At 38.5% G+C, this 12,763-nt stretch overlaps 2 protein-coding genes across 7 annotated transcripts in view; both read right to left on the minus strand.

Moving 5' to 3' along the window:
* WDR19 (WD repeat domain 19) overlaps positions 1–9,837 on the minus strand; it is a 39,717-nt gene extending 29,880 nt beyond the window's left edge. For all 3 annotated transcript variants that reach the window (XR_009486269.1, XM_059844977.1, XM_059844978.1), the window contains exons 1-10: positions 9,750–9,837; positions 8,172–8,263; positions 8,021–8,086; positions 6,439–6,564; positions 4,590–4,705; positions 3,826–3,941; positions 3,429–3,509; positions 2,974–3,086; positions 1,545–1,718; positions 284–354 (exon numbers count right to left, since the gene is read on the minus strand). Coding sequence is in view for 2 of the 3 variants with exons in the window: in XM_059844977.1 (XP_059700960.1) it covers positions 284–354; positions 1,545–1,718; positions 2,974–3,086; positions 3,429–3,509; positions 3,826–3,941; positions 4,590–4,705; positions 6,439–6,564; positions 8,021–8,086; positions 8,172–8,263; positions 9,750–9,755 (961 nt within the window). In the remaining variant the exon portion in view is untranslated. The remainder of the gene's footprint in view (positions 1–283; positions 355–1,544; positions 1,719–2,973; positions 3,087–3,428; positions 3,510–3,825; positions 3,942–4,589; positions 4,706–6,438; positions 6,565–8,020; positions 8,087–8,171; positions 8,264–9,749) is intronic.
* Positions 9,838–10,017: 180 nt separating this feature from the next.
* Positions 10,018–12,763, minus strand: part of KLHL5 (kelch like family member 5) — a 50,429-nt gene continuing 47,683 nt past the window's right edge. For all 4 annotated transcript variants that reach the window (XM_059844982.1, XM_059844981.1, XM_059844983.1 and 1 more), the window contains one exon: positions 10,018–11,533. In XM_059844982.1, the coding sequence (XP_059700965.1) occupies positions 11,477–11,533 (57 nt within the window). In that variant the 3' untranslated portion in view covers positions 10,018–11,476. The remainder of the gene's footprint in view (positions 11,534–12,763) is intronic.

A 12,763-nucleotide genomic window follows, 5' to 3' on the forward strand; every position in this document is an offset into this window, starting at 1 on the left:
TAAGCTGAATACATTGCAATACAGATTCAAAACTGCACAACACTAACTGATCAAATGTTTTGAGAGCTGTACTTCTCTATACTTTGAATAGGTAAAATATGCTCCCATTTTGCTACAGGTGACCTAATCAATACAAGTTGGGAAAGCAGGAATTTTTTAAAACTTCTATATTTACACAGTTTTTCCAACAGCAGTACCTTTACTCTAAGAACAGAGACACTGTCAAAATTCCAGTTTACTTAATTTGTAAAATTTTCTATCCCCATGGAGAAAGTTAACACACCTTTGTTTTCATCATCCAAGTTTATTATGGCATACATTTCTCTCATATCTGTCAGATCATGGATTTTGATGCTAAAACAAAAATGAAGAGTCAGTCATTCCCACCAATCCAAATCTCAGTCATCATTAACTGGAAGAAACCTAGTCCAATCAAGACAGCCTGATGGAGCAAAAAGTAGAACACAAACGCAAAATGTCTTCAATTTCCTAAAAACAACACATTATTATCCATCACTGTAAATAGTGTATCACTGCATCACAGTACAAAAATATTTGCTCAGAGAACTAAAATTTGAGGAAAAGGCACAAATCCAATTAGAAAGAATTGTGGGTTAGGGAACATAGATTGTTATTCCCTTTTGATCTGTTACAGCATTGTAGTTTTAAAAGACATTACTGATGGACACACAGGCCTTGGAACATCTTTTGGCATCGGACAGATTGAAAAAATACTTTCAATCCTGCTGCATATAAAAGGGGCAGAGTCATGTCACTAACGCAAGTTAAACCACTCCTTAAAGAAATAATCCTTATTGCAGAGTAGCTCAAGTGCCTGAAGTTGCACCATGTTTTGCTCACAGCTATACCACTCTTGATGTGCAGGTGTCATAAATCAGCAGTTGGTCCTACACAGAGCTGAGAACAGAGAGAACCGTTTTACTTCCACTACGACACAAGTCCTCTTTTGCTGAAGAATTCAGATATCACAGAACCAGGGATTAGCAGATGAGAAGCTAAAGGAGCTGTTCTATCATATTCACAAAACATTCTGGAAAAACTCCAGTGTATTTAATTCCAGTTATTTATTTCCTTAATTGCTCACACTTTTCAACTTTTGTCTAGACTGCAGGTAAAACCAAACAATGGAGAGGAGGATATCAGGTATCAACATACTCAGTACAGATTTAAATTAATTTTTCTCCTGTTAAGCAGTTGCTTATGTTCAATCAATAAATCTCTTGGACTATCTTGTTGCCAAGCAACATAACAGAAAAAGAATGAATCAAAAGGAAAAATACATACTAAAGTGTATTTCTTTTTTGTTAATAATTAATGATAATAATTACAGTTGCAGAGATTTTTGTCAATAATAGCTTCTCCTAGCTCTAGGCGGAGCAGCAGTTCCATAGAGCCATTAATCTTACCTTTTCTAAATTCACTTCTCCGCAAGCCCTGTAGCCTTAGGAAGCAGAGTGTGAATGCCCAGTAGCTCCAGTCCTGAGAAATGAATTCTATTCTTTATATATAAAACTACCACTTACCAGTTGTCTCCACATGATGCAGCTTTGTTTAATGACTGTGATATAGCAATGCTGCTTAGATTATCCTTATGATTATGAGCTTGAAAGACTTCTTGTCCTATTTCACGAATGTGTGTAGAAATGACTACAAAACACCCTTGTGAGAAACCAATCATAATATAGCCATCACCATACCTGTTACAAAAAAGCAACAATTTAGAAAAAATATCTATTAATGCAATAGGCAAAAAGTATTTTCTTTCAGACTGCTGGGGTATGGTCAATGCCTCCCAGTAACAGAAAAAATAAACAGATTATGGGAATTTATACATATCATGTTGAACCATATAATATAAAATAGGTTAAGAGAAAACTATCAAAGGTCCCCAAAGGACAGAATCATATCTGTGCCCAGATGCCTTGTAAGTCATCTTTATTGTTTCCTGTTTTCTATAATGCCACTTTATTTTCAGCAAGCTGTACACCTGGCAGTGATGCCATGAGAAAGATTTCTGGTATCCTCATTGAAATAAGCATTCAAGAAGATGGCAACTTTCATTTCAAAGTTCTGGCCTATGTGGTCCCATTAAAGTCACGTCAAAACAATAACGCCAGCCACTGTGCCCTTAGGGGCACTGCAAACACAGTGGAAGTACCAAAGCAATAAATTTGTGAATATTCTGCTTACTTTTCATAGTATCAAGCAGAAATAATGAGGTTAAGGCACAAATAGTTACAGCATGTAAAGATGAATTCAAACAATATCTCATTAGCTCAACTGCAAGAAAAATCACTGCAAGGGAAGTAGCCCAGGTACACCTTCTTACACATGGCCATAAACTAAGAAGCATATAGTTTCAGATTTTTTTAGAGTTGTAGTGTAAAGGGATGTCAATTCCATGTTGACTGAACAGGCATTAAAAGACAAGCTGTAATGATTCAAAGATACAGAAATAGTACAGCTACTTTTTTGGTACACATCTGAAACTTCTAGCTTAGGTTTTCTTCATAGGAACATTACCAACGGTATTGCACAATAAGAAGGCTACAAGAACTTTGCACAGCTTTGCAAACCAACAAACTAGCTGAAGGACACAACTCCACCCCTAGCTCTTCTATCAGTTACTCATCCAAATAGAAAACAACCCATAAACCTACCAGTTTAATCTCCTGTCAAGACAGCAACATACTTTTGTTTAAACCTGGGCATACCAGCAGCGATTCTGTTGGAAGATACTGTTTTTATAGCTATTGAATCATCAAGTAGAACAGTTAGAAAATGTAGACTACCTTGTGTTCAGAAAAGAATTACTGAAAAGACTACAATGCAGCCAAGAAAAATCCAGTCTGAGCATGGGATAGATGATTTTGTTTCCATCATTTATCAGAACTACTTGGAAAATCTCAACTTCTTAATACTAGAATAATTAATTAAGAAAGTTTTGCTCACCATTTGTAGCTTACAATACTGCCATAAGGCTGCTGAAATTTCAGATCAATTGGGTTATCAGGATCATTCAAATTAAAAAGGAAGAGAGTCTTCTTGCCAACCACTACACTGACCTGACAATGAATGAAAAGAAAAATTAACAAGAATGGCGTAACCTTTAGGCTCTATATTTTCACTAAAAGATGAGATCTAGGAATTTGAATAATCCTTAAGAATCGCATTGATCTGAATTCTGAACCTTCATCAACAGTAGAAGAAATTTTCAGGACATTCCCCTTTGTGAGCCAGTGGTTCACAAATCTATATGCAAGCTCAGCAGGATACACATCTCAAATTCAAGACTTTCTCCTACAGAAGTCAGCTCTATTTCCCAGAAGAAAAGGCAGCAGGTCACATGGAGTTATCCTGTTGGATTAGTCCCACTTGAACTACAGTATTTTGTAGTGACTTCTTACTGTGCTTTCCCTGGTTGATACTCTTTCATCAGTCTTCATAACTGAGAACTGCATGTCACTGGGATCTGAGCTGATTGAGGTCTGCAAGAAAGAAGTGCAGATTGAGAAATCAACAGTTAATGTAGCCCATACTGATGACAAATAATTGCATTATTCCTGCCACGTATAATTTTGCATAAGGACAGACAGGGAAAGTCACTACCGCATTTAGTACCAAAATCAAGAAAATCATTGGAGAAGACATGACCTCAGTTTGGGTCATAAAATACACTGAAAAAAGAAAAAGCTCCTGGTCCTTGAAAGTGCTGGGATTCAAAAGGCACAAGCTCCCATAGGTCCCAGCCTTCCTGGAAACCAGGAGTACATCTTAAAATCAAATGTCCATTATAAATACTACCTGTCTTATAGTATCCCCTTCCTGATTGCTTATAGTAATCATTCTATCTTCACCTCCTAAAGCAAGGAGGTTTTCAATACTCCAACAGCCACAAGTAATCCTCTTAGTGTGTTTACCTGAAAAAGAAAAAAAATCTAAATAACACAAATCAAACACAACCACAAAAAAAAAAAAAAAAAGGTCTGTGATGGAAATATACACCCTTCAGCCAGTCACTCAAACACAGATTGTCAGAATGTGAAACAGCCTGTCAGAGCAAGAACCTTTTTTTAAAAAATCTGCTCTCAGATGGAAGTCTTTTGACTTGCTATGAAACAGCACACTCCTTCTTCCACTTATTTGCATCACATTTCTGGGGAATGTGTTACATCCTTAGCCTTTATGCCCAGAGGTACTCTAAGCAGGTAAGAAAGAGTAAGTTAGCAAATGAACAACCACACAATTCCTTTGCAAGAGAGGTAACACAAGTCCCCCAGGAATCAGTAAGGCAGTGTTAGGTATCTGTGTATATATACATACATACATACATACATACATACATACATATATATATATATATATATATATATATATATATATATATATATATATATATAAAACTTAGCATTCTCTAAAAATACTCTTCTGAGTACACCAAAGTAGAAGGTGCAAGTTGAGTATGAGCACGTTTTTCACCTGCATGTTCATACAGAGCACCGGAAACTATGTATATTAGCAAAATTCCACTTTCACATGTGCCAGAGTAGTTTCAAAGCAGTCCATACCAAGAACAGAAATCTTGCGAGAAGTCTGGCGGTTATATATGAGTAAATTTCCCTTTGTTGTTCCAACAGCAAGTAAAGCCCCAACTCGAGACCATAACAAGAAAGACATTGCATCCCTAAAATAGAGAAAAAATTTACTTTGTATAGTAGAGATTCCTTTCATGTATTCACATACTAAAACATTTTGCATAATGAATTTTGCATTCGTCTTTAATTTCTATGAGTCATATAGACCAAGGAGAACTTTCAAATTAAGTAAATGTTCTCGACCAATATCAGAATTATCTAAGTATGCAGAAGATAGTAAAAGTAATAAAAAATTGTATGAGGTAATGTATTGTGACTTGTAGAAATGAAAATGGGTCTACAAACATCAAGAGTCTTTGATGGAATCACTGGTAATTTTCCAGTCGCTTTTTGTACTGTTTTTTTGTTTGTTCTTCAATAACTCCATGCATTTAGGCAACTCAAAAGTGAGTAGGTCTGGTTCTAGTCAATGTAATAAAGACGTTAGAAAGACCTCTTTTAACTTGAAGTTTCGGATAGAGCAAGGCCTATTTTGGTGTATAATTAAGGCTACGCAGATACTATATGTCATGTTAAAAAACCAAGAGCCTCTTAAGCAAAAAGTCTATACACCAGATTTTTCTAATTAGTGCAGTCCCCCACAACTCTTTAGGTTTCACTCTAGGCATGCAATAGAAATTTGAAATATTGACATGTGAAATGACCTCCAATATATTTGGTTTGCATATAAGCGTGCTTTTCTAATTTCAAAGAGGGAAGGATATCAGAAAAGTCTCATTATCACACTGTTTATGTCTTAGTGCGTATTCTGCTTAAGCAATAACACTGTGACAAATAAAGGATCAGGGACTTACACTGATATATAATGTTCTAGTAAGACTGCCTCCAGTAAGCAATTTATATCCACTATTGGAGAGAAAGATTATGAAGGAACTGCAATTAACTGCAGACTCCATTCTGTTAAGTACCTTCTATGTTTTTTTTTGCTTGCATACTGGCCGGTTACTCTTCTCCCCATAGTATTTGTTCACACATGAAAATGGTACAATATGGACTGTTCATTCCCTCAATATAATATGTGTATAATATACATCTTAACAAGAATAGGAAAAGAGTTGTTTCCACCCTCTCTCCTACGGGAAGAATGTTTATGTAGAATGCAAGAGTTTAGTGGAATAGACTCAAAGAAGCCACAAGTTTAATTGTTAAACCAAGCTTATCTATTAACCCAATGCTTGATGGTTATGCAGACCCCAGGAGAGTCTAAAGTCTGTGGCCAAATTCAGAAAGGTAAGGCTTTGAACCTTAGATCTATCTCCTTTCATCCTAAACTGCTCTACTTTGTGAAGAGCATTTTAGCTCCCTTATTATTCTAAGGGGGGAAAAAATTCTTAGCACCACTGATATCACTTCCCTTACTTTTAAGCTCCCTTTAGCTGGTGTGAAAGACTTAGGAGGAAGAGTAGCAGGTGCAGATACATGAAAAATTCACCCATCATCCTTGTTGCTACTGCAAAGGTGAAACATTGAAGAGAAGCTCTCTAGAGACAATGGCACTGCTGACACTCAAAAAATAAACAAACACCCTGTAACCCCCAAAATCCCCATCCACAACAAACACTTCAAAACCAGCAAATTATATAAAAATAATTCAGCAATGAACTGTAGCATATTAGCTTAATTAATATATATATTATGAGGACTCCAATAAAAAGATGATCTTGAAATATAGCCTCCACACCAACAAGTCACAATGGTAAAACTCTTTAAATTCCGTTAAACGGAATTTAAAGAGTTTTACCGTTAAAAAAAAATTTCTTACCTCATGCCACTGTCTACTTGGCTTGTTTTGTTTGTGATTGCATCCCACAGAAATATGGTGCTAGATTTGTCTGTGATAATTGCTAAAGTATCTCCATCCTTATCCCAGTCCATAGCAACACAGTTACTGAAGAAAAAAAAAAATCACTAGGAATGTTAAAATGCGTTTGTAAGTGTACAGAAACAACCAGAACGATGCAACTGAGTCCCTATTTTTCCCTTCTCCTTCCCTGCAAACCCAGATTGCAGATTTATCTGTAAACTAGTTCTATAGCAACCGCACTCTTATTCAAATCTCATTGATGACAGGGGCTGAGAGGAAGGCCATAAAAACACTGCTACCTATGTTCTAGTACTTGAAATACTATCACCTTAATTTTCAAGAGACACTGAAAATCCTCTGTAAGGTTCTGGTTTGTTAGAGGCTACTCAGAGTTGGGATTATTTTTCTGATAATACACCTCACATAGCTTTCCTCACTTTGGACAGTTTTCTGGAGAGAATGTGCATTTATCACACATTGTGCAAAACACTGCACAGAAAGAGCTGGGCCATGGATATTGCCAAGCAAAAGAGACTGACACAGCCAGACCATATTATGAATGACACCTAACCCAAACAGCAAGGTGTATGGTCAGTGAAATACATGTGAGTCTGGTAAAGACAATGAGAATTGCATTTCCTGGTTTGGTGCAAGGTGGCAAGACCACGAACTACAAATACTGGATTTCTAGACTTCTTGAGGAACTAAGTGATTCTGGCTCATGTTTACCAATGACACAGGGCTATGTAAGTGATGATTTGGAAATTAAAGTTGTACTCCTGACTACAGATTTCAGCCTTAAAGACCATGGGAGTTTTGCCTTGACTAAGGGTTTTATCTTAATTGAAATTCATCAGGTAGTTAGAAACAAAATTAAAAATTTCCATGATGACTAAGAGCAGTTAAAGTGCTAAGAAGAGATGAAGAGTACACAAATGAAAATAACCTGAGGTATTAATGGTGCCCAATAAAAATGTATTTATTGAGCAAACCAATATGATGACCCAATGTCACACGATTTTTCCCCAGGGAGGTTTCCCCTGGTCCGTATGCAGCCTGTTCCTCTGGTCTCACTACCTTTTTAGAAGTTCAATATATCTTCACAAAGTACATAAATTTTTAGATTTAATCTGAAAAAATCCAGTTTGTAAACTCCCATACCACTATGTGAACCAGAGTGTGATAAGCTGGGAAAAAAGTATCATCTTGACCTAAAGCAACAATGCCAATATGTATATTTATGCCACTGATGTAAACAGAAGAACAAAAACAAAGAAGTATCTTTCCTCAGCAAAGCCATAACAGATTGTTAGAAAATGAACAGTAGCAAGAATGCAAGGATATATTGCACACAACCTCATTATGATCCTTTTTAATGTGACGGGTCTTTTTTTAACATTTTAATTACATAATCTGTCTTTTCTGCCAGGTATGTTCACCAGAGATAGTATACAGTCCTACAAATTTCTCCCATTGTCTAAGTACCTCACCAGAAGAGAAGCATTTTTAAATGAAAATTTAAACCTATCTTAGTACCTACCCTGGCAGGTTGATTTCATTTCTCTTCTGACCATGACGATCAAAAATTTTCACAGAACGATCACCTCTAAAAAAGATTAATATATAGAATAATTCCCTTTCTTTATCAGCAATTTTGATGGACAAATGCAATGAACAGGTGGGAGTCTTACCCTATTACAGCAAGAAAATTTCCTAAAGTTTTCTGCCAAGCAAACTGCACAGAAGAACCAGACCAAGCTTTTTCATACAGACTGAATACTTGCTGGAGAAAAAAAAAAGTAGGAAATTATACATCTTAAAATCATAATATATAAGAATACTACAACTGCCTAGCATGTTAGCAACTGAGTACTGTGGAGGTAACCCCCTCCCCCAAAAACAATCCAAACCCATCTTCTGTGTGATTCCAATGCACTGAAGTACCAAAATCCCAGATAAACAATCATTCAATTTGAGTGGAAAAAACTGAAGTTTCTGCTGCTGGGTGTTTGCCTAGAGAACTGTGACTCTATTAATAATAAGCTATTATTTTTGCCTCTTAGTTACAGGAATAAAAAATTGCATGAGACTCTCCCCTTCTAGTTCAAAGACCACATTGTTAATAGATCTCTAGATTTAATGGAAAAGTCTGGGACCAGAAAGCATTCTTAGTTTGTAAACACAGAAGGCTCAACATTCGCTCTTTTAGAGATAGGTAACCTTTTTGTTACTCTGAATCACTGGGTCTTAAAAGCTAAGATCTCAAACCAACACACTATAGAAAGAGATTCTGACTTCCAATGGAGAAAATTTCTGAAATTCCTATTCCTTTCGCACCACCCACAGATATTTTTCTGTAACCTGGGTGTAAGATAAAGCCCACAAGTTTATTTCACAGCTTGCTATCGTGACTTATATCCCTGCATGTCACAACATAAAACACCTCCTGTCCACCAAATGCCTGTGAGGTTTGCTGAAGTCTGCCACAGGTTCTTATCCCTTCTTTTGGGTCACTGTAAATTGAGGCATTCTTCACAATGAATCTGCATTCTCTGTGCACAGGAACAGCAAAAACACAATCACCACATGCCACACTCATAAACGACAGCTGACAATGATGTTTGATTTTGAAAAATAATTTAAAGAGGAGGGGCACCAAGATGATTTGAGGGAAGAAGCACCTCTCCATCTATGAGGAAAGGCTGAGAGAAGTGGGATTGCTCAGCCTGAAGAGGCGAAGACTTTGGCGTGACCTAATTGTGGGCTTTGAGTACCTGAAGGAAACATACAACATAGACAGGGAGAGACTATTATAAGGGTATGCAACCACAGAACGAAGGGGAATGGCTTCAAACAGAGAGGAGGTTTAGATTAGTTACTAAGAGGTTGCTGTACGGGGGAGAGGCACTGGTACAGGTTTCCCGCAGAAGTTGTGAACACCTCATCCGTGGAAGCGCACAAGGCCAGGGTGGATGGAGCCCTGAGCAACCTGGGCCAGTGGAAGATGCGCCTGCCCATCGCAGAGGCGCTGCAACCAGACGGCCTTTAAGCTCCCTTCTACCCCAAGTCTCTCCACGCAAAGTAAACAAACGCGGGCGTGCCGGCAAGCACACCAGGCCCCCCCGCCGCTTGCTGGCGGCTCTTCCCACCGCGCCTCCCTCCCCTGCACAGGCCGCAAGCGCCACCGCCTGCCCGCTCGGCGGGGCGGACCCCGCGCCCCCCGCCCGCCCCCGCCGGGGCCGCGGCGCCCTGCGGCCGCCCAGACCCACCTTCATCGCGGCCACCGCGGGCTGCCTGCGCCGGCACCGCGCATGCGCCGCCCGCCCGCGGCGCCGCGGTTACCGCGGAGACGGAGCGGGCCGGGGGCGGGCAGAGAGCGGCCCCGGGCCCGGCCCCCGGCGGGAGGAGCTCTGCGTGAGGCCGCGGCCCCCAGAGCAAGGGGCGGGCAGTTCTCGGAGGACATGCAGGGTTTTAGACCGCAGGCACGCAGAACGGGCTTCTAAGCCAGGAAATAAAGACACACGACCCGCCAGCAAAGCCTCTTGAGATCAGCTGTATTCCAACTGCAAAGCTTCATCACAAAGTGTCACCGATTTCTTTTAAAACAATAAGTAGTTCGCCGAGAGCGTTAAAACACACATTTAAAATTAGAAATGTACAAAGGACTTTGGGTATCGGGCACTTCAAACATTTTAAAAAAAAAACCAAACGCAAAACATTCAGAGTTCACATCTTCCCGTTTTTCACGGGCAGTGCTGTTCAGAGAACAAAAGGGACAAGGCACGTAAAAGCAAATACAAAAAGGCTTCTCCCGACAACATTTAGACCGTTCAAAGCAATTCGGTACAACAGCAGAGGGCTCGAGAAAGGCAAATTATGAAATATCTTAAAAAATTAGGTAACTTTTAAATAAAGTAACTAATTTGATACAGCCCTGCGAGGAACACTTCACAGTCCTGTAAGACGCTGAACATGCTTAAATGGTGGCAGCTGAGCATCTGGCAGGATTGGGCCCTTTACATTTTTAAATAACCTTACAGGAAAGGCAATTTCTTCATCTTATAAAATTATACTTCTCATAGTAGTGCAAAGCCTCATTTAAAAATGTAATTAGTCTAGATGTAATGGAATGCTTCAAAAATTCCAAAGTGCAAATATTAAACTTAAATTGGTTAACTATTAATCACACTTTAGAATTCTTCCAGTAATGCATACAAACAGCAAAGTAAATACGAGAACCAAAGCAGAGTAAAAGGTATGATGTTCTGCATCTTGCATAACAACTTTGAAAATCCAAAAAGTACACTGGATGCCAAAAAATATCTATCAGAAATTATTAAATAGCAGGTTTCTGTTAGCATAAGAATATTTAAAATAAGGCTTCGGTTAAATAAAAAGTTTGCTAAACTAGGAATGATGCTAAAAAGTGCAAAAGATTCACCAAATACACAACTTCATTTCCAAGGCAGACATTACACCTGCCGTTTACAATAGTTTGCATTGGTTTGTCAGCCTGCCTTGTAGTTACTCAGATACCTATTTTGCATTTATTACAGGCAAATTAAATCTATGGGGTCCAATCCTATAACTTGTTTCATCCAGAGACAGACCCAATTATATCAAAGTATATCCATTTATAGCATCATTGCTCTGCATTTAGGGAAATCAAGGCCCCAGAACCATAACATTTGATTATGATAGTGAGTTCACTCATTTTCTTAGCACTTCCTAAACAGAAGACCTCTACTGCCAACTGGCAGTTTGCAGTTAATTTGTATTTTCTTACAAATAGAATTCTTGTAACATATGCATAACAAAAGTTTTTTAAAAGTGCTTAATATTGGTCCATAAGAACATCATGTCAGCTTCAGACCAAACACTTTGCTGTGGTAGATATCCTGCACCTGGTGTTGATTGGTGCAATCGTAGTTTGCTCGAGGAAGAAGTAATCCTCTGAGTCTACACAGGAGAATGTCACCTTCTCAGAGAAAGTAATTCAGAGTTTTACAGTCACAACACATGCTCCAGCTCTTCCTAAGCACAGCGGTGCAACCTGTAAACAAACAAACAAACCATCCGTGAGATAAATGCAGTCAGTTTTAAGCAATTTCCCCTCCCAATTATATGGCTGCAGCAGAATGACAATATCACCCATGCTCTGTTAACATGACTTAAAAATTGGTCCAAAATTGGATACAAACACAAAGAAAAGGTAAAGATATTTTATATAACGGAGTGAAGCACTCTGAAAACAATAGCAAGCCCTAAGGACATCAAGCAATTCTTATTGATAATTTCAATTATTCAGTATTACAGGAAAAAGGAACCTTTGTTATAGTACAAACTGGATACCTGAGCTAGACAGTCAGACAACTGAGTAAAGGGTGGTAAAAGAATGCATTTCTCAGCAACAGAAAATGCCTAAAATTATAGGGGCAACCTTTCCTTTTTACTTTATTATTTGATAAAAACCTGTTGAGAGTTCTTGAAATCAGAATAAATTTACCAGTCTTTATTTTTTGATTGCAAACACAATTTACTTCTGGCAAGACCCTTTTTTGCTGAGATTCTACTGGACTTGAACAGAGGGCTGTGGTTTCTAATACTTCCTTTTGCTTCCCCCTTTAACTTTCATAGTATTGCAATGTATGTGAATAGCACACCAAGTGGTACAGAGACTATCCTGAAGACAAAAAAAGCTGTTTAAGCCATCTTCTCTATTTCTTTTTTTCCCAGGAACAAGAGACTTTTATAGAGCTGTCTGTGGCTCTGACAACCTTCACCTGAGAAAATTCCACTGCCTTCTCCTGAGTTGTGTGAAGATGAAGAGGTGGCAGACTGCTGACATAACGAGAAAAGGAAGGTACACAAATATTTCCTAATCCCTCTGGGAAAAGTTTGAAACTATCCTATACCCTGGGATTGTGGCATTCAGTGAGACATAAAGAGTCAAGGCTAAGGATACAGAGGTACATACAGATGATCACCATCTAAATATGTGAGATTCATTTAGATGCAATGGGGAGAAGCACAGTTTCTCTCCTCTGGTGAGAAGCACTTTCTGTCCTCTTACCTCTGATACACTTTTTTTTTTCTTCAGCAGGACTAACAATGTCATGGGTTATCATTACCAGTACCAGTCAATGCTCCAAGCTCTGATGATCCTCCTTGATGACTTGTGTTTTAAGAGCTTGCAGCAGTATGAAATGGAGGGAAATGGACAGCTGAGTTTTTTTGTGTTCCAGGGATTTTTATAAACAGCAGTTTAGTTCTCTTTTTGAAC

Source organism: Haemorhous mexicanus, chromosome 4 (assembly GCF_027477595.1).
Source record: "Haemorhous mexicanus isolate bHaeMex1 chromosome 4, bHaeMex1.pri, whole genome shotgun sequence".
Lineage (NCBI taxonomy): Eukaryota > Metazoa > Chordata > Aves > Passeriformes > Fringillidae > Haemorhous > Haemorhous mexicanus.